Here is a 26,862-nt window from a genome sequence, read left to right on the forward strand (position 1 = left end):
GTGCATGCCAGAAGCATAGCCTCTTTTAATATTGTTTGTTACTTTTGTGTGCTGGATTTATTCATCATTACAGTGCAAACAACTTAAAATACTCCGTCATTTTTGGGCATACAGAACTGTAAGACATCATTAGAGACTATAAAGGGTCTACTTTTATTTGTGTAAATTCACAATAACAACAAAACCGTGTGCTTTTGTAAAATAAAGAAAATACAGCCTTCTGTCTCCGCAAGCATATTTCTGAAACACGTCACAAAACTGAACTTAAACTCTGCGAATACTTATCACACAAACATGAAACATATGTCTAAAGAAAGCTTAAAATGTCTACTTTTAAATAAAACAATTCAAATTTAAAACAATTTAAAATATGTACATTTAAAATATTATCCTCCAATGTAATCTGTATGAAACAAAGCTATGTTAGTTGACATGCTATTTTATAAAAAAAGTTACATATTTTACTAGTGGGACTGTTTCCAGAATTGCCAGCCAAGATTCAGAGTATTAAAATTTGAAATATGTCCTAATAAGAAAGTTTTAGTTACATTTAAAATGTATTTAAATTGTATGTTGTGTGATATAAATATGATATGTAATATGATATAAAAATAATATGAATGTTTAGATTATATTTTACCTAGTGTTTATGCTTCCTCAATATCATCAACAAAGCTTGTGCTTGCAAATATCTGTTCAGGTGTAAATGAGTAAAATGCACTTTTAAATATGCCCATATTAGAAAATCAGCAACTTATAATGATTTCTAAAGGATCATGTTACACTGAAGACTGCAGTTATGATGCTGAAAATTCAGCTTTGATCACAAATGGCATTTTACAATATATTCAAATAGAAAACTGTTCTTTTAAATTGAAAAAATATTTCACAATATCACTGTTTTTGCTGTATTTTGGATCAAATAACAGCCTTGGTGAGCAGAAGAGACTTCTTTTAAAAACATAAAACATCTTACTAATCTAAACATTTTAAACAGTAGTGTAGGTCTAAAGTTTTTAAGTCTTTATGTAAATAAAATGTATAGTCAGATTACTTGTTTTAACTTAAACTTTATTGTGATTATTAACTCACATTCATTCTCTCTCAGTCACATTCCTCATTGATAGGCCCAGGGGAGGGGTTTTGTCTCCTCAGGTGTGAATTACAATCAATATTCATGATTATCCTCGCATATGGCCTTTCTAACACTAAAAGTGTCTTATAAAGGTTAAAGGACTATATTGTTTTGTATGAATGAGTGATCAGGATGATTTTCACATCATTTTGTAGCAAAAACTCTAGGCTACAAGATCCAGTCCTCAAAAGTCTTGTGGACAAATGTTGAATATGTGTTATATGGCCTTATTTCAATGACTTGATTTAAAAAACCAAGCATAAACTTTATTTTCTCAAAAATACAAACATGTACACACATGTTGCTCACATATTATTGTAGCCCAGTTTGTGCTGAATACAGTGTTATCAGACTTTAGCCATTAATATGTTTTTAAGAAACTGAAAAAAGCACAAATGTCAAGGCATCTCAAAACTTCTCCAGGGCCCAAAACACCCTCAGACCCCAGAGGGTTAATTGTAATGCTCCTTCTATCCATTTTTGTATATATAATTTCCTTCACCTCAGGAGCACTATTAAATATTTCGGGACAGGACCACCCTCCACCGATGACACTGCTAGTGAATGGCCTTTACTAACTGTTCTGGTAACTTATTGGTCTAATTCTCTCTCTGAAATGAGAGCTTTTTTATTTACTTCTTTTAGGCTAGTTCAGAAACCTGTAGGGCCCCATACACTATTTTTGTTTAGGGCCCCCAAAAACCTAGGGCCGGCTCTGTGCACCAAAAGGAAAAAGGAAAGCCGCATGGGTGATGGATCTGATTGTGAACAAAAAATTAACAAATTGAGAAATATAAGAAATGAAACCAGTAAGGAGATGGTAGAAAGAGAAATCAAAGTGATTGTTACTTTTTCTAAACAATCAGAACAACAAAAGCATCCGATTAAACTATTAAAAAACAATTGAGAAAGAGATAGGAATAGTGAAAGCTGTATCCTGTCTCAGTAATGGAAGAATAATGATCAAATGCAAGGATGAGAAGCAGAAACAAAAGATTCTTAAACTGAAAACACTTGCAAGAGGAAAGGTAGTATGCACAGAAATAGGCAATAAAACTAGAGGGGTCATTTCAGGAGTGCCTCTTAATGTAAGCATGGATGACATCAAAGGAAGTTTGGATGGTGGCACAGTCATTTCTGCTAGAAGATTGCAGACATGGAGAGAAAATATAAGGTGTGACAGCATGAGCGTGTTGATCCGTGTTGATTTGAAGGAAAAACACTACCAACAAAAGTGAAGCTAGGATTTATAAGCTTTTCAGTGTGAGAGTATATACCCCCTCCTTTGAGATGTTTTAAATGCCAACGCATGGGACACACTGCAAATACCTGTAAAGGGAAAATGCACTGTGCGAAATGCGGAGGAGAACATGAGTATGGTAAATGTGAGGAAGGAACAGAGATTAAATGTTGTAACTGTGGGGGAGACCATAGCGCTCCCTATGCAGGATGTCCCATACAACAAGAAGCTCTGGAAATACAAAAAATAAAGACAGTGCAAAATATATCATATGCAGAAGCTACCCGTAAGATAAAAGGCAAAGCAGAAACAAAGAGAATATATGTGCAATTAATCAATGCGGAATCTTCCATCCAGAATAATGTAAATCCTGAAAGAAATGAATCAGATGTTCTGTTTGTGATGAACAAAATTGATTTTGTGGCATTTATTTGTGCAGTGGTAAATGGTACTGTAATGCATTACTGGGAGGATGTCCAGCAAAATCAATAAATAAACTTCAATTGGTTCAAAATGCAGCAGCCAGAGTGCTGACGAGAACCAAGAAATATGATCATATTAGCCCCATTTTATCATTGTTACATTGGCTACCTGTTAAATTCCGTATTGATTTTAAAATTCTGTTAACTACGTACAAAGCTTTGAATGGTCTAGCTCCGCAGTACTTAAATGATCTTCTACCACGCTATATTCCAACATGTTCATTAAGATCACAAAATTCTGGCCTATTAATAGTTCCTAGAATATCAAAATCCACAAAAGGAGGAAGATCCTTTTCATATTTGGCTCCTAAACTATGGAATAATCTCCCTAACACTGTTTGGGACTCAGACACACTCGCTCAGTTTAAGTCTAGACTAAAGACTCATCTATTTAGCCAGGCATACACCTAATTTATCCTCCAACCCACAATTAGGCTGCTTTAGTTTAGTCTGCCAGAACCAGAACCCAGAAACATTGATCATGATCTCTAACTCTGCAATATGAATGTCATCTATGCTTATATTATTTAATATGTTTCCCTGTCTCAACCTCGGGACTCCTATCCTGAGGTCACCAGAACCGGCTGGATCCAGCTCCATTCATGCTTCGTGTTGGACTCCACTGCTACGTGTCGCTGAATGATGATGATGACTAAATGCAGCCGGTGTCAGCCAAACATCACTTCAGTCTATTATGATGGAATTCAGAGGATGAACTGATGCCAACGCCAAACATAAGACATGGGATAATTCATATGCCACTGCCTGAACCTTGGATTTAGGATGGACCTCACCGAACCTCACCGAAATTACCGGCCAGGTTGAACTGCGTTTCACATCCCTGATCTTAGCCTGCATCACCTCGGTCTATTGATGGACTATGATCTTGAAATGGAATACATAGACTAACAATTGCCAACAAAAGCCTTCATCAGCCAATTAACAAGGACAATTACATCTATGTGAACTTCTGCAATTAATCAAGATGGACTTCAAAGACATTGGTCATTAATCATACAGTTCAAACACAATCGATGTTTAAACACTGACCCTTAACACTTACTTAGTTTACTAATTTTAAACCATGACTTTAACTATACATAAGTAATATTGGCATTATATTCATGATGTTAGCCAGAGGGGAACTGGCTCCCACAGTGAGTCTGGTTTCTCCCAAAGTTATTTTTCTCCATTAATCTACATCTTATGGAGTTTTGTGTTCCTTGCCACAGTCAATTTCAGCTTGCTCACTGGGGTTATTAATACAATTATTATTTAATTACACGATAAACAATTGTATTTTATCAAACTACACAATGATGACTCATAGACATAATAGACTTTAATGTCTATTATCTTCTGTTAATGCCTGAACTTCTGTAAAGCTGCTTTGAAACGATGTGTGTTGTGAAAGGCGCTATACAAATAAAAGTGACTTGACTTACAGCACAAGTAGAAAGGAAGTCAGACAAGTTAAAAATAATTGTAGGATGTGCTAATAAATTCCTAAAGTTAACAGGAATTTCAGCTGAACAAGTCCATGAGATTTTAAAAGCGATAGAAGGAACTGTTGCTTTGGACATGACTCAGAGTAACAATACATAATTCTATAATGTCTTTCCTACTATTACATTGGAATGCCAGGAGCTTAATAGCAAATGGGCTAGAATTTAAAAAACATATCACAGAAATGGGAAAAACACCAGACATTATTTGTATCCAAGAAACATGGTTAAATAGCTCCTTGGAATTTAAGATCAATGGATATGTAGTAGAGAGGAAAGACAGAGAAAATGGCAGAGGTGGAGGGTGTGCAACATTTATTAAAGAAAACATAGCATATAAAAGAATATATAAAAATAGTAATGTAGAATACATACATATAGAAATAATGGGAATGAATGAAGTAATTAGAATTATAAATGTGTATAATCCATGTAAAGAAATAAGTAATACTTTTCTAAAAGAGGTGATAGGTGAGACACAGGGCAAAATTATTATGTGTGGGGATTTTAATGCACATAATGGTTTATGGGGTAGTAAAAACACTGATAATAACGGGGAAATAATAGAGTAATTTATAGAAGAGCATTCACTGGTTTGTTTGAATGATGGGAAACCAAAAAGAATGGATATAACAAGAGGTAGCTCTTCATGCTTAGATCTCACTACAATGTCAGAAGCATTAACTGGTAAATGTACTTGGACAGTGCATGACGATAATATGGGCAGTGATCATTGGCCAGTAATATGTGAAATTCAAAATGCAGTACAAAGGCAAAATATTAATCAATGTGTAAGGTGGAGATATAAACTGAATTGTATATGTTGTGTGAAGTAAATTTCAATAATATGAAACTGGAAGGAAGTGTTGAGGAAAAATATAATAAAATAGTAGAAGGAATTATCTTTGCAGCAAAACAGTCTATTCCTTTAATAAGAGATAATGGAAAGAAAAAGAAAAGTGTACCATGGTGGTCAGAAGAATGCACAGTGGCAATTAGAGAAAGAAATAAGGCATTTCAAAGTCTAAAAAGATGACTAAATCAAGATACAATCGTAGAGTATCAGAAGAAAAGGGCAATGGCAAGAAGGGTAAATCAAAATGCAAAAAGAAAAGCGTGGCAAGAGTTCTGCAGTACTATTGGGAAAGAGACTGAAATGCATGTGGTCTGGAGAATGTTTAGGAAAATGAATGGCATTAATAACTATGAGCAGATCTCTGTAATAGAAGAGAAAGGGAAAATGGCCATTACAAAGTCTCAGCTACAAACTTTGTTAAAATCCACAATACTGAAAACTTGGATATCAATATGGATGAAGATTTTAATTCTTTTGAGTTAAAATAGCTATTAACAGTTCAAAGAATACAACACCAGGGAGAGACATGATCAGTTACAGTATGTTAAAAAACTTACCAGAGATAGCATTAAAGCATTATTGAATTTATATAATTATGTTTGGAATGAAAGTACTTTGCCCAAAGATTGGAAAAGTGCAATAGTGATACCAATAGTTAAACCTGGGAAAGATGCAACAAAATCTAACAGCTATAGACCAACGGCACTCACATCTACATTGTGCAAAGTAATAGAGAAAATGATAGTAAGAAGGCTGAATTACATTTTGGAGAAAAATGTAATTATAATAGAAAATATTATCACCAGATCAGAGTGGTTTTAGGAAAAGAGATCTACAATGAATGTTCTAATCTTATTTGAAAATGATGCAAAGAAAGCACTTCTAATGAAAGAATATCTTGTTACAGTTTTCTTTGATACTGAAAAAGCATACGACACTTTATGGAGGGAAGGACTTTTAATTAAATTAAATAAACTTGGAATAGGGGAGAATGTATAATTGGAAATTAGATTTCCTATTTGAAAGTACATTCCAGGTAAGAATAAGGAAAGAAATGTCAGCACCGTATGATATTATGAATGGGACTCCACAAGGAAGTGTCATCAGTCCAATTTTATTTAATTTAATGATTAATGATATATATATAGAAATAGTTAATCCAAATATTGGAAAGGCATTATATGCCGATGATGGAGCAGTATGGAAAAGAGGTAGGAATTTAAGAAATGTAGGTAGGAATTTAAGATACAAGAAACAATAAGTGAAGTTGAAGAATGGTCAATAGATTGGGGATTCAAATTTTCAGTACCAAAGACTCAGTATATGATTTTCACAAAGAAAAAGAAAATGAAACAAATGATTCTGAAATTATATGATCAACCACTAGAAAGAGTGACAGAATTCAAGTATCTAGGATTAATATTTGTTGAGAAATGAACATGGAAGAGACATATTAAGAAAATTGAAAACAAATGAAAAGGTATAATAAATAAGGTAAGCAATAAGATCAACCCCTTTAGATGCCATCAGGGTTGAAATGGGGGAGATGCCATTAGATTTAAGAAGGGAAAAACTAACTATTATGTATTGGGTTAACTTGCAAGGAAGTGACAACAGTCATCGCACATGCACAGTTTTAAAAGATTGCTGGGAATATAAAATAATGGAGGAAATAGCTTTGGATGGAAGTGTGAACAGTGGGTCAAGGATTGTTGTCTGGAGAGTGAAGTTATCTGCCCTAATCTGCCATGACATGGTGTGCCTGTATGGAACTTTCCTGAACCTATTATTGAAATGAGATTATTAGAGGCCCGGGAAAAAGCAGAAAAAGGGTATTATAATAATAGTAATAAAATCAATGTGTTTATGAGACAACATTTTTACTCTTTTATGCAGATGTTTACAGATGGATCTAAAGATACAATGGATTGAACAGACTAAACCAATTAGGACTGTAATTTGTTCAGATTTGTCATCAGCTCTTAAAAGTATAATGTCTACAAGAACTGACAGAGAAGATCTACTGATGGAAATCTATACATTATTGTACAGATTGAAAGCAGAGGGTATAACAGTATACTTTTGTTGGATACTGGCAGGGAATGAAATAGCTGATAAGTTAGCAAAAAAAGCATTAAAGAAAAACTTGGTGGATATTAAAGAACCCCTGGGGAGAAGTGAGGTAAAATCAGTGATTAAAACTAAACTAGTAAATTTATGGCAACAATGATGGGAAAATAGCAGCACAGGGAGATGGGAGACTAATTGCAAAATTAGTAGGAAAAGTACAATTTTCTGGAAGGTATAGAAAGGAAGATGTAATGATTTCTAGATTAAGACTGGGACACACAGGATTAAATTCAACACTTGTAATAATGGGGAAGCATGAAAATGGTATGTGTGATGAATGTGATGTTTTAGAATCTGTAGAGCATGTATTCTTCAAATGTAACAAATATGATTTTCAACGCAGTAGTCTTTTTAATAACATAAAGGATAGACCAGTAAATGTCACGGACCTCTTGGGAAAGGGTTTGAGAGATTCTCAGACATATAGGTCTGTTTTACCCTTTTTAAAGAATACAGGACTAGAGCACTGGATATAATGTATGAGGATTGTGGTGCTTCTGTCCATTCTGGTGGTTGAGGAGCCCAGCGTGGAAGCTGGAGGAGCTGAACACTCAGCGCCAGCTGAAGCGTGGGCTCTGATCCTTTGGGGTGGGTGAGGCATTACATCCTATTGTATATATATATGTGCAATATATGTATATAGGGTAGCATATACACTCACCTAAAGGATTATTAGGAACACCATACTAATACTGTGTTTGAACCCCTTTCGCCTTCAGAACTGCCTTAATTCTACGTGGCATTGATTCAACAAGGTGCTGAAAGCATTCTTTAGAAATGTTGGCCCATATTGATAGGATAGCATCTTGCAGTTGATGGAGATTTGTGGGATGCACATCCAGGGCACGAATCTCCTGTTCCACCACATCCCAAAGATGCTCTATTGGGTTGAGATCTGGTGACTGTGGGGGCCATTTTAGTACAGTGAACTCATTGTCATGTTCAAGAAACCAATCTGAAATGATTCGAGCTTTGTGACATGGTGCACTTTCCTGCTGGAAGTAGCCATCAGAGGATGGGTACATGGTGGCCATAAAGGGATGGACATGGTCAGAAACAATGCTCAGGTAGGCCGTGGCATTTAAACGATGCCCACTTGGCACAAAGGGGCCTAAAGTGTGCCAAGAAAACATCCCCCACACCATTACACCACCACCACCAGCCTGCACAGTGGTAACAAGACATGATGGATCCATGTTCTCATTCTGTTTACGCCAAATTCTGACTCTACCATCTGAATGTCTCAACAGAAATCGAGACTCATCAGACCAGGCAACATTTTTCCAGTCTTCAACTGTCCAATTTTGGTGAGCTCTTGCAAATTGTAGCCTCTTTTTCCTATTTGTAGTGGAGATGAGTGGTACCCGGTGGGGTCTTCTGCTGTTGTAGCCCATCCGCCTCAAGGTTGTGCGTGTTGTGGCTTCACAAATGCTTTGCTGCATACCTCGGTTGTAACGAGTGTTTATTTCAGGCAAAGTTGCTCTTCTATCAGCTTGAATCAGTCGGCCCATTCTCCTCTGCCCTCTAGCATCAACAAGGCATTTTCAGCCCACAGGACTGCCGCATACTGGATGTTTTTCCCTTTTCACACCATTCTTTGTAAACCCTAGAAATGGTTGTGCGTGAAAATCCCAGTAACTGAGCAGATTGTGAAATACTCAGACCGGCCCGTCTGGCATCAACAACCATGCCACGCTCAAAATTGCTTAAATCACCTTTCTTTCCCATTCTGACATTCAGTTTGGAGTTCAGGAGATTGTCTTGACCAGGACCACACCCCTAAATGCATTGAAGCAACTGCCATGTGATTGGTTGATTAGATAATTGCATTAATGAGAAATTGAACAGGTGTTCCTAATAATCCTTTAGGTGAGTGTATGTGTGTGTGAATAATAAAATAATAAAAATACAGATGCATCACCCATGTAAGCTAAACAGTAGGTGGTATACCTACTCTTAAAGCGTGAATGGCCATTAACAAGAAGAAGAAGAAGCGAGTTTTCGAGCAGGATTTAGCTACTTTCCATTTAAACTAGTTGGCAACACTGAACAGAGAGCAAAAGTGAACGAAAGAGCAGAGAGGCAATTGCCAAATTTCTTGCCAAGCATGAAGCACTAGGTATGACAGGCGAAGCTGAACCTGGCAATAGCGAGGAGCTAGTGTAGACTTGCAAATAAACTGCAGCTAGCTAGCTTAACCTTTAAATAACGTTAGCACATTCACTTAACCACATAAGATACCAATATAATAGATAGATATAAATGCCCTTATAATGTAACGAACCCCGCCCCTTCGGTTCGCCCCGATCTCACTAACGTTCACGCTCGTTTTGATTCCTCGAGCTCTCCCGCTCGCACGCAATCTCTCCCCGCGGGCTCACATGCCCGCTCCCAATCGCCAGAGTATTGATTACACCTGCACTCGTCCCAATCACCACATCATTGTTTACACCTGCACTCACCTCTTTAAATACCACAGCACATTCGTCTCACTCTTGTTGGTTATTGTTTAGTTACCCCTTCACTTTGCTAGCACTAGTGTTCCCCTAGCTCCCCCTGTTTATTCTACTTGTTAGATTGCTGCGTTTATTCTGATTACCCCGGCTTTGACCCCTTGCTTTCCTTGACCACTCTATTGTAGATTTGCCCTTTTGTAATATCCTGATTTTCCTGGCTCTAGACCCTAAGCTTACCTCGACCATTCTCCCTCTGGATTTCCCCCACTGTACCTTCGCCTGCTTTTTATCTAATAAAGCAGTTTTGACTTGCATTGTGACTGTCTTGTGTGTGTGTGTGTGTGTTCGGGTTAGGCCTACATATAAGTAGGGATGGGTACCAAAACCCAGTATTAAACAGGCCCCGGTGCTAAATTATAAAAGACTGTAGTATTGATAAGCTCCGACATTACAGATCTTTTTAACGTTTTGGTGTAATTTATAATCACGCTGCTGCAGCTTCTTTACTCTGTTTCATAGCTGCGCTACACACACACACACACTCTCTCTAGGGGTGACCAGATCCCAACAAACCAAATGTGGGACAAAGAGTAGCTATGTTAATGTGGTACACGTTACCAATGCTGAGAAGTCTACATTTTTTATATTACATCTATCTAAATTAAAAAATAAACATTGCAATTTTCCCCGGCACTTTGTAGGCAGCAAAGACAGTGACAGGTCCACCTGCACTTGACCCACATTTTGCACAGTTTGATGACCACCTTCCTGCTTTCTTCACAGCCATTGGATACAATTATTTTATTGACATTTTAGATTTGTTTCCAGTGAGAAATTGAGTTTAAATAGTGACTTTGCTGTTGTAAACATTACTGTTGCTACTCTAGAAACAACATTCTTTTAAAAATATATATATTTTTATCAATTATTATGAAATAAAGTTATTTATGAATAAAGTTTCAAAATGTTGACCCCCTGTCCATAAATCCTGATGGTGGCCCTGGACCATGGGTAATGTAGTTGTTCACCAGGAATGCCACTATCAAACACAATTTTTAAACAATGAAGATGAAATAAAGCAGACTGATGGCTTCAACGGAAATGTATACCATCCATGAACAATCTCTGAGCTCATGGTAGCTCAGTCTTTAAATGTTCATAAGTTATTGTTGAAAATCAATGAGTCTATGGATACAATTATTGGGATTTTTACTTCCAGAACCAGACTGTTCTCTATAGATTTATCACAGTTCACGTGTCAACACTTCTGGCTCTTAATAGTAGTGTTATCAAACTTCCAACAATAGATGTCCATGGACAATCACCAGTTTTAATAAACAGTTTAAACTGACTTTACAATAAACATCAACCGTTTCAACTGTTTCTGTAGCTTGACACACAGCACTTTACTGCAGTATACAGCACATGTGTCATCTTCCATTTAAATGTACAACAGTGTCTGAGCGAGGCGATCATTACGGAAAAGTGTTCCCAGGTTTCTCGACTAATGTGCTCAACTCAAGTCCTGTCTTGTTTTTAATATTATTGTTTTCACTATTGCAGCAAATGTTCATCTCTATTTTTTGACGTGTATTTACATTGTATTCATATCTCAAGATTGTAATTCTTCTTGTTGTACATACTTGTAACAAAGTTCACAAGATGGGCAAGAAGGAAGCTGGGACCGGCTTGACAAACATGTAAGACACTTTAATGTGGCACTTTTCAGTGTTCATTTAAGCAATATCACACGAGTATGATATATATATATATAAATGGCCCTAAATCAGCACTGCTGCATCCGAATCACAGCAGTGCTGAAATAGAGCCATATCGCACTTTTGCGAGTGTGATATTGCTTATATACAACAGTTCAATGAACAAGTACATTTTAAAAAATTTGAAAAACTGAGTGCGGTCATAAAAAGAGCATTTGTGCATGGAACTACTTTCTTACGCGACTGATCAGAATCTGCCATTGCTGGTTCAAAACAAATTATGTGTCCAAGCCTCTCAAAAACATAACTTCAGATCTACTAGTATCACAGCTTGGGCTGTTTCTAACATGTTATTGGAGAAACAAGCATGTGTGTGTGTGTGTGTGTGTGTGTGTGTGTGTGTGTGTGTAGAGAGAGAGAGACAGAGAGATGGAGCATGTGCGATCACATGTTGATGATGCTGTAGTCTGTTAGTCAGCTTTCTGAAGATAATGTCATATTATTTATATCAATATCCAATATTTTCTATCAATATCAGATATTTTCTCTGTGAAAAATAGCGTCCAAGTGGGGGTATTCCTCCATATTTCGCTGGTGCGCAAGTGTCTTTCACTATAGAAACCACAATCTCCTTTGCCATTTTGAACATTATTTTCTGAGCCTTAATTCTGAAGTTGTTAGTTTAAAGCCATTTAAAGCTATTTCTTTGCTTTAGTAGTGTAGTAGTTATACAAGCGATTACAGAGTGGTGTTGAATATAACATTGAGTGATGCTGGCTCACTTCACATCACCAACTGGCTCATAGTGTATGCAAAAATTGTCTTTTGCCTCCTCCTGCTGGCTAAAATATGTAATGTAACAAAATTAAATGTAAAGAGACATATACAGTAGCTCTTAACACATATGCACTGCTCTTATACTATTGTTTAGAACGACACAAACACAAGCAGAGTGAATCACACAGTGAAGAGTTTGAGTGCTGATGGTGTGAGACCATCAGTACTCATGGAACATCTCTTGTCCAATCAGATTCGAGGACCGGAATTAACTGTTGTATATTAAAGACTACAACACAGCTGCTTTTAGCAGCTCCAACACATATTGCTTTTCAGCATAACACTGACACATCTCTCTACCCGTCTGCCACTGTCTCCTCTCTTTAAATACTCCTGCCGCCCCTCACCAGAACACAAGACAGGTGTGGCACACAGGCTCACTACTTATCTTCCCAGCCTCGCTCTGCCCAGACTCCGTTTGGAGTTACTAGACAAGAATAATATGAATAATAGATGTTAATACAGGAAAAGAATATGTGCTTGATGTTACATTTGTATCAAACACCATTGCATCAGTATGTGATTGGACAGTGTATCAAGACGGATGTATAGGGAGTGATCATTACCCAGTCTGGTGCAAGATAAATATTGCTACCTCACTGACCACAGATGGCACAGGTGAGAAATTAAACTTGAAAAAGCTAATTGGGAGAAATGTTTGGAAGAAATTGATAGATATCTAAGTACATAAATAGACCATAATTATTCAGTGCTATGGGCACTGCCATTAATACAAACTGTGGAGGAAATTACAAGTGAAAACTTCTGCTTAGCGAATGAGTAAGCATGATAAAGGCCTATACGTTTGGTTAATTCAAAATGTATGATATGTCTGCTTTTAAGTCAACATTGAGCTGTCTAAAACCTAGAGAGCTGCTTATCTAGATGGTATTTTTAGGCATATATTACATACATTTGTAAAGTGATGCAGTCTATTGTGTGTTTTTTTATATATATAGTGAGTAAGATTTTAACATCGTTAACAGCTAAGAGTTACTAAGTAACCTCTCTGACCAATTTGGTGAGTGGCTGAGTCAAAGGCTGTGTCTCGTTTGGAGGGATGCGTCCTCCGGATGTCGCATTTGAAGGCCGCATACGTCATCGAGTCTTTCAAAAGCGATTAGGACATTCCAAATGCAGCCTTCGAATTCAGAGGATGCATGAGGTGTATCCTTCTTGGGCACTCTCAACCCACAATTATTTGCTTCAACGTAAATGCGTTTGTGTCATCTTGGACACTGCCACTGACTCCTAGCGGCTTGGATGTTGTATCATTTAAAATCAATAATTTTCAGTTTCAGATGCCATTGTAGAAATGTAGAATTCACAGTCAGCCATGATAACTTTAATCAATGAGTGTACGTGTCAAATAACAGGACGGTTACTGAGATTAAGTGAGTAGTATTGAGCTGGTCATGTGAATCCAACATGGCCACCCCATGAGGGGACCCTCTTATGTAGAATAAATCAGCTTTTATAAGGTTACTGATGTGACTGGAGTCTTCATTTTAATGTGAGTGCTCATGATTTCCTACATATATTGCAAAATTACAATTCATGTTTTAGGAGTTAAACTTTTTTAATGAAGAAAACATTACTGAGTGAATCTTTAACAATCTCAGCAATATAGGTAGTAGGAAGTAAAAATCTGTCTTGTTTGAATTGGATCAACTGCCACTAATTGGAAATCATTGAATGTGAATTCGGTGGGAAATACCAAATTTGTGTAAGCCAGTGGAAAATGTTGCTTTGTGGAACGAATGTGCAGAACCACTCATGGCCTCAAGTTCTTTGCACTGCTTTCTTTATTCAAGGTCAGTCAGCCTAGTCGTGTAACTTTTGTTCACACAAAATCAACGGTCAGTCAAGACTAATAAGTACATCAGATTTTGGTTTGTTTCTCACCAACCCTGGTCATATTCCTTCAGAACAAGACTTTAGAGTCGCATAAAATAATTTATTAGACTTCTGAATAATACTTTGTGTCCGTTTGAAGCTTGAAGAGGTGGTCACCATAAACCACAATTCTATGACATCACTGAGCACACATTTTTTTTCCCAGAATTTCTTCCTTTGTGTAAAAAGGTTATAACAACACAAGAGTAAGTAAACAATGACTGAATTTAAATTTTGGGGTGAACTATCCCTTTAAACATTTCAGTAACGTTTACTAACCTGAATACCCTTTGTAAAGGTCGGTCTGTGTGGACCTGTGTGGAGTGGTGGTGGCGTAGTGGGCTAAAGCACTAAACTGTCAATCAGAAGGTTGCTGGTTCAATCCCCACAGCCACCACCATGGTGTCATTGAGCAAGGCACTTGACTCCAGGTTGCTCTGGGGGGATTGTCCCTGTGATAAGGGCTCTGGAAGTCACTTTGGATAAAAGCATCTGCCAAATGCATAAATGTAAGGTCTGCATTTGAAATGTTCAAAAGTGATGTCATATTTCGGCCATTTAAACAACAGTAATACAACATACCCACTTGTACAGATAAATCAAATAATAATTAGTTATACCTTAACGTGTCTGGGCTTCAAAACAATACTGTATGCATCATTCTCTCCATCACTGTGGTGATAATTGTTTTTATTTTTTATTAATAGTTTTAAAGGTGCAACAGCTAACAACTGACTGCTAGAGCTATCTGCAGTTCATGAAAGAAACAATACAGTGAGCATGCATTTTGTGTCTTGAAAAACATACACGAGATCAAAGACTTTCAGGTATAATTGAAATTACTTTTTGTCATGTAAAACATTAGACAGTGAAATTCAGCATCCTATGTCATCATTCTGATCAGCATTTTTATGAGCTACTTGTACTGTACAGTTTGCTGGTATTATAAGCAAAAATACACGTTTTATGATACATTAAGACATTTGAACCCCTTTGCAGATCATATTTAAAACAAATATGGCATTCCAGTATTCCAGATGCATATGTGAATATGCATAATACAGCTTTCTGAAACATTGACATAGAAAACAGTGTGGCACTTTGTTTAAAGGGTACAATAGCTAAAAAGAAAATCTGTCACCAGATATCAGAACCGAACACCAGAAATGTACATAGGTTTTTCCTTTAAAGCTGAATCCTTTCTTGTCATGTACTACAAATTCCAGCATATCAAATTATGCCAGTTTAAACCGTTTTTGTAGAATGGATTTCCTGAACATAATGAAGCATACAAACCAACATCATTACCAATTAGTCAAAATCTGTAACTGCAGTATCACGTAACTTGCTTTAGATACATTTTATAAAACCGATGAGATAGATTTAGACATTAAAAATATGTTCTATGTGCTTCTGGCTGACAGGAGGAATTTATGAGCCATGATAAGGCTTTTCCACCAATGTTTTCCTTAAAGTTTATTCAAGTTAAAGCACCGTATAACAAAGAAAAATGGACAAAACAATGGACACAAGGCTATGAAAATAAGTGGGACGTTAACTCATCCAGCATACAGTGTCTGAAAAAAATTATATATATATATATCATCAATTATCATAATTTTTTACCAGTCAGTTAAGTGTACCTACTCATTGTTGGGTTACAAATAATGAACCAAAAGTTGCTCTAATAAATATATTTCGATAACATTTGAAGGAATGTAGCTATAACACTCATTTTCTTTCCTATAGGATAGGGATACTAAGAAATGATTTCTTTTCTCCCAAAGATTAGAGGAAGTAATAAAAAAAGTTCATTTTACATATAACATATACAGTACACAAAGCTCATGCAAGTGCAGCTTGCAAAAGATCAAAGCAAACTAGTAATGACACCCTTTTGGACACTGATAATCTCAATAAAAATGAAAGTCAACCATTATATATCCGGAACATTAAGGTTGGTGATGAACCATGCATTTAGTAATGTACATTCAAGGAATCTATCCTTTAAGAAAGGCACAAAAGGTATGCAGGCATAGTCAGAGTAGTGCAGAAAAGACACATTTAAACTGTAAAGATGCATGTGGTGTAGGCTTCATTTGGTGAACAACAGTCTGAGAAGTCCCTCTCTGAGTCTCTATTTGCCATAGAACTTCTTGTTGAGCAGGAAAATGAGAAGGTTCACATTTACAGTAGCTTTATCAAACAGCTTCATCACTGCCACTCCCTCATATTGTAACTGGAGAAGGTCCTGTAATCATGGAGTAAAAAAAAACATAAAACATTGTAACAAAAGGCAACGCCTTCCTCTATACATGATATTAGATTATGAGATGTTTAGGGAGATTTAGAAGAACTTTCACCTGGTATTCCAGCATTAATGTCTCCAAATGGACTCCCATTAACTTAGCTTTCACATCAAACACTCCTACAGCCTCAGATGGGGAGATCTCGAAAATTACATTCTTATACCTGTACAAGATGACGTAAATTAAAGTTATTAAAAAGGACAAACAGGAGAAAATTGACACATAAAGTACTGGTTATTGCCTATAAATTATATACATTTATAAACCCAAAAGCAATGAAAAGTTGAAACTCACTGATTTTTCTGTAAATCCTCAATGTCAATGAGCACTCCCTTTTCATGCAGACGGGCTGCTGTGTACTTCTGCGATACTTGCTTACTCTTCTTAGCCTTATTGTCTCCAGGTTTCTTAGACACTCTGTGTGAAGGAATGACGTAAATAATTTTTATTTCCATTGCTTTTCTTTTCCATTCTCCACCTGAAGCCAAGAGCTCAACAGCAATCATCCAATCAGAGATACAAATATGAATAAACCAAAGCAAAACTACAAAGTAAATATTGTTAAAACTTGTCACTCACTTGCCCTTGGTGGCTAAATTGTCCATGCATGTTTTGATGTATTGATTGTAGTAGTCAATCTGCACATTGTAGAAATTGCTCTTGGAGTTCAGACCAGCATTAGTCTGCTGAAGTTTTACCAGCTCTGCCTTCCGTCTCTGACGATATCGCCTCTGGTTCCGGATATCCTACGCACATCACCACCAAATAAAAGTGGACGTATAAGTATAAAATATATAAATACATACTCTAGGATCTCATTCCAGCCCCTTTATATAATTTTTTGAAGTTATGCCCTCACTTCTTTAGTATTCGTCAACCTTTCTATTATGTATAGAGTAACAATAAAAAAAATGCCAAAATTGCTAAAAATATTTTTTTTTCTAGTTGCTAGATTACTAAAAGTGTATAGGGTTGTTAAGTGATCCGAGTGTCCCAATATGCATTTCCACTTCCATAAATCATATTTTTCACATCTATATAAGTGTACTATCACAGGATATCCATTTCTTTGATTATTACAAGACAAATGAGTACTATATTCATACGAGTTCTCAAAATTAACACGTTAATGTGTTATTTTTTTTTTTATCACAAATAACGTATTTACCATTAATACAGCATTTACCAGCATAAACACTGGTTGGAAGGGCCGAATCTTTGCGATATGTCCACAATATGTCATTGCACTGACGCACACTTCACAACATACACAGCAGTGATTCAGTTTCAGTGATACAGTGATGGGAAAAAAAGAGCTCTAAAGGATATTTGTTGTACAAAACAAAGCAAGTAATGTGCATTTTAATTTCCACAGAAGCACGTCAAGTCTTAACTATCACCAAAACGCAGAATGAGATGTTTTTGTCTGCAAGCGCTTTTCATGTGGAGTTCAAAATGGCGTTTGATGCTAGCAATGATGTCCTGACGCAAATTATGAACACAGCTTCACGATAGCTGTAACAATGCGTATAGCCACAGTCTGCCAGCAGATTAATATTGTGGAGGATGAGAGTTTAAGAGATTTAATGCCCATTGCAATGAATATGCAACCTATGTGGGCACTAGTTCTTTCTATTAGTCAAACTCCCTCTTAGACTTTGGGAAATGTTTAATGTTACTTGAATTGGCGCTATTTCAGTGCATTTCTATCTTTATATTGTGGAAGGCTTGAAACCCACACAAATTTTGATTTAGAAAATGTTTCTAAGTAAACAAATGCATTTTTATAGAAATTTCAGCACTTTTGCGATTAATCGCAATTAAACAATTTAATTGACTGACAACACTAATTCATACAAATGAGACCTAAGGTATGTAAATAATGTTTACTGAAAAAAAAGACACATTTAAGGGATATTACATTGTGGGAGCCACTGATAGGTCTGAAAATCCCAGGATGAGGTCATAAAGTTCATAGGAATGGTACCTTGGCAATGTCGTTGATAAGATCCTGGTATTTCTTCTCAGGGTGAACCTTGCCCAACTCTCCTAGTCTTTGCAGGTTGCTCTTGATCTTGTCCTTTTTGCCTTGCAAGGTAAGGCTGTCATCCACAACTGGTTTGGCTTTCTTCATCTTCTCTGGGGTCTTTGCATCACGAATGGCTCGTCGCTGCATCGCACGCTGGTATTCAGCTTCCTATTCCAAAGTAAAACAGAGAAACTCTATGAAACCAGCACTGTTTTTATTCAAGTCACTTTTATTCTGAAACAACTGCTATTTAAGGACCTGCTCTGGTGTAGCAACAGTATCGAAGATCTCAGTGAGGGTCTCTCCTGGCTGGAACCTGATCACATCGACTATAAGCCTCTTAGTGCTAAATAATACAAATGAATGGTCAAAGATTTATGCAGAAATAGTAATAAAACAGTTTGCACATTGAGTGAAGGATTATCCTTACTTGAGGAGGAGAGTCTTGGCATCCATTTCAGCATTGGCCTCATCAGGAACATCAAACTTGTTGGTGAGTGTGAGAGAAACTTCTGTCTTACCCATCATTTCCTTATTGGGATCATCAGGTGGAAGTGGGCTCTCACCTGAGAGAGAATGACAGTCCATTACTCTGACACTGTAGATCATCATTCAACACCAATATTAAAAAGCAAGATTTTCATAGTAAAACGTATGAACTTTCTAACCTTCTAGAATGCTTAACAGATCATTAATGTCTCACATTTAGAAATAATTTTTAAATATATATCTACAGTATATATAGAATGTGTATTTTTTTTTTTAAGAAAGTTAAGCTCAATCTGAAGTATTTGTGGCATTGTATTTCTTGACATATGTATTTACTTGCACTCCAAGTCCTCGTGGTGGTGTAGTGATCGCCTCAATTCGGGTGGCGAAAGACGGATCTCTGAGACCGTCAACCCGCGCCTTTTATCATGTGGCTTACCGCGTTACCGCGGAGACATAAAAAAGCTTGTGGAGACACCCACGCACAACTTGTCACGTGCCCCACCAAGAGCGAAGCACATTATAGCGACCACGCGGAGGTTACCCCATGTGACTCTACCCTCCCTATTAACCGGACCAATTTGGCTGCTTAAGAGACCTGTCTGGAGTCACTCAGCACACCCTGGGATTTGAAAAAGTATTGTACCTTATTATTTCATGTTAACGATTGCATTTACTGATGTTAACGAAAACAGCCCAGAAAATCCTAAATGTCATATAACCTTCATAAACCCCCTGCTGTAGGACTTCACAATCCTTTGAAATGAAAGCAAATGCTCACCTATTAAAGACTCTATGGTAGGCACTTCTCCCAGGTCATCTAGCAACTCATGGATGGGGTCATTGTGGTCTGGTGCAATAGCATCCTGGTGATCCAGCAAAAGCTGAAGAAGATAAGACGGCAACATATTTAATCCTGAAAACCAGCTATACTGCTGCATTGTGTGTGATGTCTACAGCAAGCCTCAGAAGGTTACCGTGTGAGTGTTGATGATCTCCCCGATGGAAATGTAGATCACAGGCTTGGTCAAGGTGACCAGGTCAGAGTATTGATCCACATTGAACTTGTCTTCCAAAGAGGGGACATCACAAGCGGCCAAAAAGAACCGTCTGAGGGACAGAATTTATCTTGCATCAGCATGGATTGTGTTTGTGTAAGTCAAGAAACAAAAATAGGCACTCTCATGTCACTTGTACCTAAATTTCTGGTATGAGTTGGAGAGGTATTCGTTAATGGGGTTCAGATGAGCGTTGTCTCCGAGGAACATCTTGTTGGAGGCGGCATGCTGCAGCATTTTGGCGATGGATCCCAGGTTTCGTCTCTGCTCCGTGGTCAGCTGGCCTCCAGCCGATAGGTCGATGATATCAAAGGCATCAGGAGCCACAATGGCAGGATTCATGTAGCGGTAATACAGCAGGTTGCCTACAATCTTAAAAGACAGTCAGAATGTGTTTAGTCTGTGCTTCAGGCCAACACAACATCTGTGCAACTTTCAAATCCACAGCTAAAAATCTTATTGTGCACTTTTCTATCCTTTATTTGATCATCTGCTGCTGGGGGGTGAAATAAAAATATAAAGAAAAAGAGAAGGAATGAAAGTAGAGTGAAAAAGGAGTGACTTACCTAGGCTGGTAGCTCATCAAAAATCAGAAACCTCTTGAAAGGGATATAAGCAAGGGCCAAGAAGAGAGCTGGAGCCATGGCATAGAGAAAAAGAGAGAGTGGAGGAATCTTTCCAGGAAAAAAAGAGAAAGAGATGGAAACTAGTAGTATTCCATTTGGAATATCACCAAAAAAACAAGAGACACAAAAGCAGAGAAATGCTCAGGATTCAGGACAATCGACAATATTCCACAATGGGACAGAGCTGAAATATGTAGAAGCAGCAAGTGGGGAGCTTAGCGATGTGACATTTAGCAAAAAGGTAAACACAGTGCCTAAAGCATTTGAATATGTGCCATCTTGGTCTGGACTTAAAGTTCTGCAATGGAACAAAGTAGGAGTGATTTCTAGAAGCTGTAATGACACAAACCTTCAAGAGCTCATCCTCTGTGGCATCAGGGAACCTTTCGTGAAGTGTGTCCTTAAGAGTCTTGGCAGTGAAGCGCATGCCATATCTACAAGGGAGCACATTTAGTCAAATAAACAGACTTGCATACAGGAACAAAGGAGCGGCTCATGTAACCGACCTCTATTTTAATATTCAAACATAGGCCTGCCAAGAGTCATTTTCATATATTGAAGAATGATTTATGGTTGCCGCATAAAGAAATGGGTGCAAACGATGAAGACAAAGACTTTCTTAACCCACAAGGGAAATGTCACCCAGCAAACGCAGGTGTGTGAACTCACGGGATTTTATCCACAGAAACAATTATAGCCGAGAGGAATTTGTCTGTGACCGTCCTCATATTCTTGATGGAGGCTTCCAGGCGGGTTCGAACCTCCTCGTGACTCATTGCTTGCTCTGGCGTCACATCATACGGCAATTTGCTGAAAAGCAGGAATCGGATGGAAAGTTCAAGATTATTCAAGAAGAAGCCCTGAAATGTCAGCTAGCAATACATTTTACTTTTGCATTATGATTTGTATTTATTCACATGTATTTAATTAACAGAAAACTTTCCAATAACCAGGCCCACACGGAATGTGTCCGCAGAACTCTGCAGAAAGCTCCATGTTTTAAAGCTTTGCTTTACTCACAGAAAATAAATAGAGTGAGCAATAGTTAAGTACATGTCTTTTACATACATGTAAATAGGTATTGCTTATAACACACAACATAATCAGCCACCAGGAGATGGCGCCAAGTACATGACACTCTGCTTCCCAATCTGGACCCTATCCACCTTAAAAAGTACCCGAGATGCACACAATTTCTTGCTTAACAGAAGAGGAGTTTGACCGTTCGCTTAAGAATTGTCATACTTGAAAACAGAAAGTAAACCAAATGAACACAACTGTCTGTTCTCATTTTATTTTTGTCCTTTATTGTATCACTGAAATATAGTGGAGGTCTGATTCAAAATCAGTTATTTAGTATTTAACCTGCAACACACTGTAAACATCACACGATAGGAAAAGAGACAAGTTTGATTTGCATTAACTACACTTTACTACGTGCAATATTATATCAAAACATCAGTAGCTCTCCACAGGAAACACCCCTTGACAGATATTCAACGATGCGCTGTTTCTTCTCCAATAAGGTAGGAATCATTATAGGGACTGCAAATGAAATGCAAAGAAGAATGGTGAATGAAATAACATCAAGAACGTGCATGTCGTGATAACTGTAATAGGAAGATTGACAGGTTGGTGGACGGTGTCAGGATACACATAACAATGTGACAGAAGGGTCTTTGTTTCAAGGCACGTTTTAATGATGTGATAGTGTGTCCAAGTACTTGCACACTTTTTTGATACAAACTAAAATGTACACACATTTCATCACAAAAACAGTGCACACTTTGAGGGTGTAGTAAAAGTAGGCGAATTGGGATGCAGCAACAGACTAAATGATGACTCAAATGACACAGAATGGAACTGAATCTGATTTCATTACTCATACCTGCATGCTTTGGAGAGAGAGCGCATATATTTAGTTGTTGTATTTGCATGGGTAACAAGTTCATATGTACAATTATTACGTTTTATTTGTTTGGAGAGGCTTTTGGACACTTGGGAGATGTTTTTGGACAATAGGATAAATTATTTTTGTAATGCTATAGCTTTTGATTGTTTTGTCGTATCAACACAAAGTTACAGGTGACATGATTGGGAACAAAACAAAAGCTGTTATTTGGAGCTACCGTATTTACACCCTGAGATATTTAATGTTAAAATATCTCCCAATATCTTCTTAGGCAGAGCGTCTCATAATTTATCAATCTATATCATTACAAAATTTGAAAAGTTTTCTTTTAAATGATACCAAACAATTGATCCTCTTTGATATTTTGTAGAGTTATAATTATTTAATTTGGACATGCCACTGAAACAGGAAATCTTTAAAAACACCTTTTGAGCTTAAATGGTTACTTGTTTTATATTTTGGGTAATTTGGCTAACTCTTATTTCTGTTTAACACATTTTAACATGTTTAAATCCATTCCACAGAAGTCTGAAGATTTTGCCCCAAAGAAAATGGGCAAAAAAACAAAACAAATCAATAACGGAAATAGTGTTTCCTCTTTGAGGAACATAGGTTTTAATGTGTCAATATTCTCACCTGGCCTCTCCTGTTTGACTCTCCATCTGGTTCACCCAGCTCTTGTATATGTCGACAGGGTCAGTTTTGATGTTAAGTGTCTTGTCATCCATGATTTCCTTCACGACAGGAGCCAGTATCTGCCTGAGGGCATTCTGACCACGGGCACCCCTGTTAAAGCTCACCACCATCTTAATGACTGTCGGGTTTCCTGTTACGATCTCCTGGATTTGATCCACTTTTGATCTGTTTTTACAAGACAAATATCACCAAGAGGTTTATAGGAATGCAATGTATTCCATCATAATCTTGATAAATACAGTTTCTAGAACCAATACTTATCGGTCCATAACTATTGTTGATAAAATACAAACAATAGTGAGTATAAAGGATATAGAGCATAATGTAGCAATCAGTTCCTACTTGATTTCTTCTTGTAGGGCAGTTTTGAAAAGATTGAGCAAGAGGTACTCTTCACGCTGATTGGAAGCATAATTATACAATGTGAAAATCACAGAATCCATGAATTTGGTCGACTTGTTCTGTGGCATCTGAAAGATCAGCTTGGCCAGATAGGTGGGATTGGTCTATGGAAAACACAGAGAGCAAAACATAATCCAATGTTCGTTAGAAACTTTGATGTAGCCTCTTAACTAGACTTGGTAAGTCTTACCTGCAAGACATAGAAGAGGAACTGATATGCCTCCAGCTTATCTCTCTTCTCTTTACTGAGAGCCTTCAGGCCTCCTCTCTGCTTGTTCATCATCATGAGGTTGGACAGTTCACCCTTGTTCTTCTTGGTGAGCTTCTTGCTGTGAGAGACCACCTCCTGAAGGGTGATCTTGTTCTTCACTAGTAGGCCAATCTTAATGTCCATCAGATTAAGATCATTCTCCAGCTGTTGGTTGGAGCGGATGTTGGTGATCACCTCCTCTCTGAGCCGCATCAGCTCCAGCTCCTCCTGGAAGTCCTGGTCGCTGTGATCCAGCAGGTGAACAAACTTACGAACGACTGCCATTGGAGGGTCATCTGCGTTGACTGTTAAAAATGGGGAATGGTCTCATAATTGGGCATCAAAAATAAAGGGTGGACCACATGATATTTGTGGCTTTTAGTACATGTCTATTAGCTTTAAGTCCATCTATGTGTAAGTGTACACCTACACTGGTTGAAATGTTTAACTTATAGCAGATATACACATTTGAAATGGTCTTTCTCTTCAAGGAAAAAAAAAAAATCTATATATATTGGTGACTCATACTGAACTCAAATTGTTGTCCAGATAATAGCTCTCTAGAATGAGAAACTCCTGTTAAAACCCCTGTCATGGACCAACAACAAATCATGCTTTATGGCTGTGATGTAACCTAAAAGCTATTTAAAAAGAAAAAAAATCTCTCTCAAACATCCTGTTTTCATACGACAAGCCTATTCAACTGGTGGCCCTTAAAGTCGCCCACATGAGGTTGTCTTAGGGGCTGTTCAATTGTTGTCAAATCATTTATTGGGTCTTCTATAGAAGTAGTTGTTTTTATTTGGTGTCTATTGAAGTGGGAGGAGGAAGAATAATCGTACAATTTTTGAGGCATGTTCTCAGTAAAAGAGAATATGAAATACAATCGGCTTCAGTTGAGACACAGCAAATGCCAATATTGGAGTATATGAAAGAGGGTAAATGCTTACTGAGCGTTTTGTAGTCATCTCTTGCTTTGTTGGCTCGAATAAATGCCTGAATTTTCACCACATCATTTATCTAATATCAGAAAATTGGAGGGAGAACATTATATACATCCTGACCAAACAACTGTGCAATTAATATAAATTATACTGCAAGCATTTAAACAATACTCACATGGTCTTTGAAGTATTTCAAACGATCTCTGTATTTTTTGCGAGCTTGCTGCATCCTGACCATTGATTGAATCTACAGATAAAAGGCATTCAAATATTTACTCACATAAAGTCGAATCAAAATAAACATGCCAACTGAGATATGATGTACTCAGAGCTGCTCTGAGATGTTGTTTCATTCCATTAGAACTTCTGTTGCAGCTGCTGATCATCGTCTTACCTTGACAGCATCATCTGTATGATCCTTCAGGTACTGCTTTCTGTCTTTGTACTTTTTTCTCTCCTTAAAGCCTTTCCAGTGAGCCTAAAAGGCAAACATTAATGCAGGGCATTAACGGTCAATAGCTGATCCAAGCTGGTGTAGATAGTTTGTAGATAGGTTTCGACATGGTTAAAACTATCCGAGCATACATTAGACCAGGAACAAACCAGCTACCATGTTTCAAAAACCAGCTTGACCCCCTTACACTGGTATAAGCATTTTTTCAGCAGGGAATGTTTAGTTTTCCAAGAACAGCACAGCCTTAAAGGGAAAGTTCACCCAAAAATGTAAGTTATCTAATTATTTACATACTTTCATGCCATCCAAAGAGTATAACTTTTTTTCTTCTTCTAAACTCTAATGAGGGTTTTGGAAGAATATTGCAGCTCTGTAGGTCCTTTCAATATAAGTGAATGATGACCAAACCTTTAAAGCTCCAAAAATCACAAAGGCCACATAAAAGTAATCCATACGACTCCAGTGGTTTAATATACAGTATGTCATTTGAAGCGATGCAATCACTTTGGGTGAGAAACAGATCAATATTTAAACTTTTTTTTTTTTTACTATAAAGCTCTACTTTCACTTTCAGAATGTGAAAGAGTGTGAAAGTGTAGACATTTATAGTTTCTCACCCACATCTATCATTTCGCTACTGAAGATATGATTTAACCACAGGAGTCTGACAGATTACTTTTATGCTGCCTTTATGTGATTTTTTGAGCTACAAAAGTTCTGGTCACCATTCACTTGCATTGAAACTACCAACAGAGCTGAAATATTCTCCTAAAAATCTTCATTTGTGTTCTGCAGAAGAAAAAAAATCTTTATACACATCTGGCATGGCATGAGGGTAAGTAAATGATTTTTGGGTGAATATCTCTTTAAAAAAAAAAGTTAATATAGTTTTAATTTACAGTGATGTCCTTTAAAGTTTTGTCTGGCACTAATAGGATGAAGGAAGAGGAGAATGACCTGTATGCATTTTACAGATGGCTCCTGAGACTCCAAGAACCCAAGACGTTCTTTCATTCCACGCCGCACCAGAAAACCACGGCAACGCGCCTGAAGCTTGGCGATCAAACTCTCGTTGGCCAACCACAGCTGTTCTCTGTTATATGCCGTTGTTACTCCTGATACAACAGACTACAAAGACACACAGACATTGTTGATTTAAGAGGTGTTAAATTATTTAAAAAAATATATTCTTTCCAGCAGCAGTAGAAAATAAATCTTCAATAACTTGCATTCATATTTTATCCCTTAAAGGGATAGTTCACCAAACAATTAAAATTCTCTCATAATGTATTCATGATTTTCTTTCTTCTGCAGAACACAAACAAAGATTTTTAGAAGAATATTTCAGTTCTGTAGATCATTACAATGCAAGCGAATGGTGACCAGACCTATGAAGGTCCAAAAATCACATAAAAACTGCATAAAGTAATCCACACGA

General features: G+C 37.2%; 1 protein-coding gene across 1 annotated transcript in view; it reads right to left on the reverse strand.

Moving 5' to 3' along the window:
* Window positions 1-14,896: 14,896 nt before the first annotated feature.
* Window positions 14,897-26,862, reverse strand: part of LOC127654689 (ras GTPase-activating-like protein IQGAP1) — a 54,236-nt gene continuing 42,270 nt past the window's right edge. The window contains exons 19-37 of the mRNA XM_052141970.1: window positions 26,382-26,552; window positions 25,365-25,448; window positions 25,146-25,217; window positions 24,977-25,046; window positions 23,967-24,331; window positions 23,717-23,880; window positions 23,315-23,539; window positions 21,436-21,576; window positions 21,116-21,200; window positions 20,280-20,512; window positions 20,060-20,192; window positions 19,864-19,966; window positions 19,024-19,159; window positions 18,852-18,939; window positions 18,552-18,761; window positions 17,144-17,310; window positions 16,859-16,981; window positions 16,619-16,727; window positions 14,897-16,506 (exon numbers count right to left, since the gene is read on the reverse strand). Coding sequence (XP_051997930.1) covers window positions 16,393-16,506; window positions 16,619-16,727; window positions 16,859-16,981; window positions 17,144-17,310; window positions 18,552-18,761; window positions 18,852-18,939; window positions 19,024-19,159; window positions 19,864-19,966; window positions 20,060-20,192; window positions 20,280-20,512; window positions 21,116-21,200; window positions 21,436-21,576; window positions 23,315-23,539; window positions 23,717-23,880; window positions 23,967-24,331; window positions 24,977-25,046; window positions 25,146-25,217; window positions 25,365-25,448; window positions 26,382-26,552 — 2,793 coding nt within the window. The 3' untranslated portion in view covers window positions 14,897-16,392. The remainder of the gene's footprint in view (window positions 16,507-16,618; window positions 16,728-16,858; window positions 16,982-17,143; window positions 17,311-18,551; window positions 18,762-18,851; window positions 18,940-19,023; window positions 19,160-19,863; window positions 19,967-20,059; window positions 20,193-20,279; window positions 20,513-21,115; window positions 21,201-21,435; window positions 21,577-23,314; window positions 23,540-23,716; window positions 23,881-23,966; window positions 24,332-24,976; window positions 25,047-25,145; window positions 25,218-25,364; window positions 25,449-26,381; window positions 26,553-26,862) is intronic.

Source organism: Xyrauchen texanus, chromosome 2 (assembly GCF_025860055.1).
Source record: "Xyrauchen texanus isolate HMW12.3.18 chromosome 2, RBS_HiC_50CHRs, whole genome shotgun sequence".
Taxonomy (NCBI): domain Eukaryota; kingdom Metazoa; phylum Chordata; class Actinopteri; order Cypriniformes; family Catostomidae; genus Xyrauchen; species Xyrauchen texanus.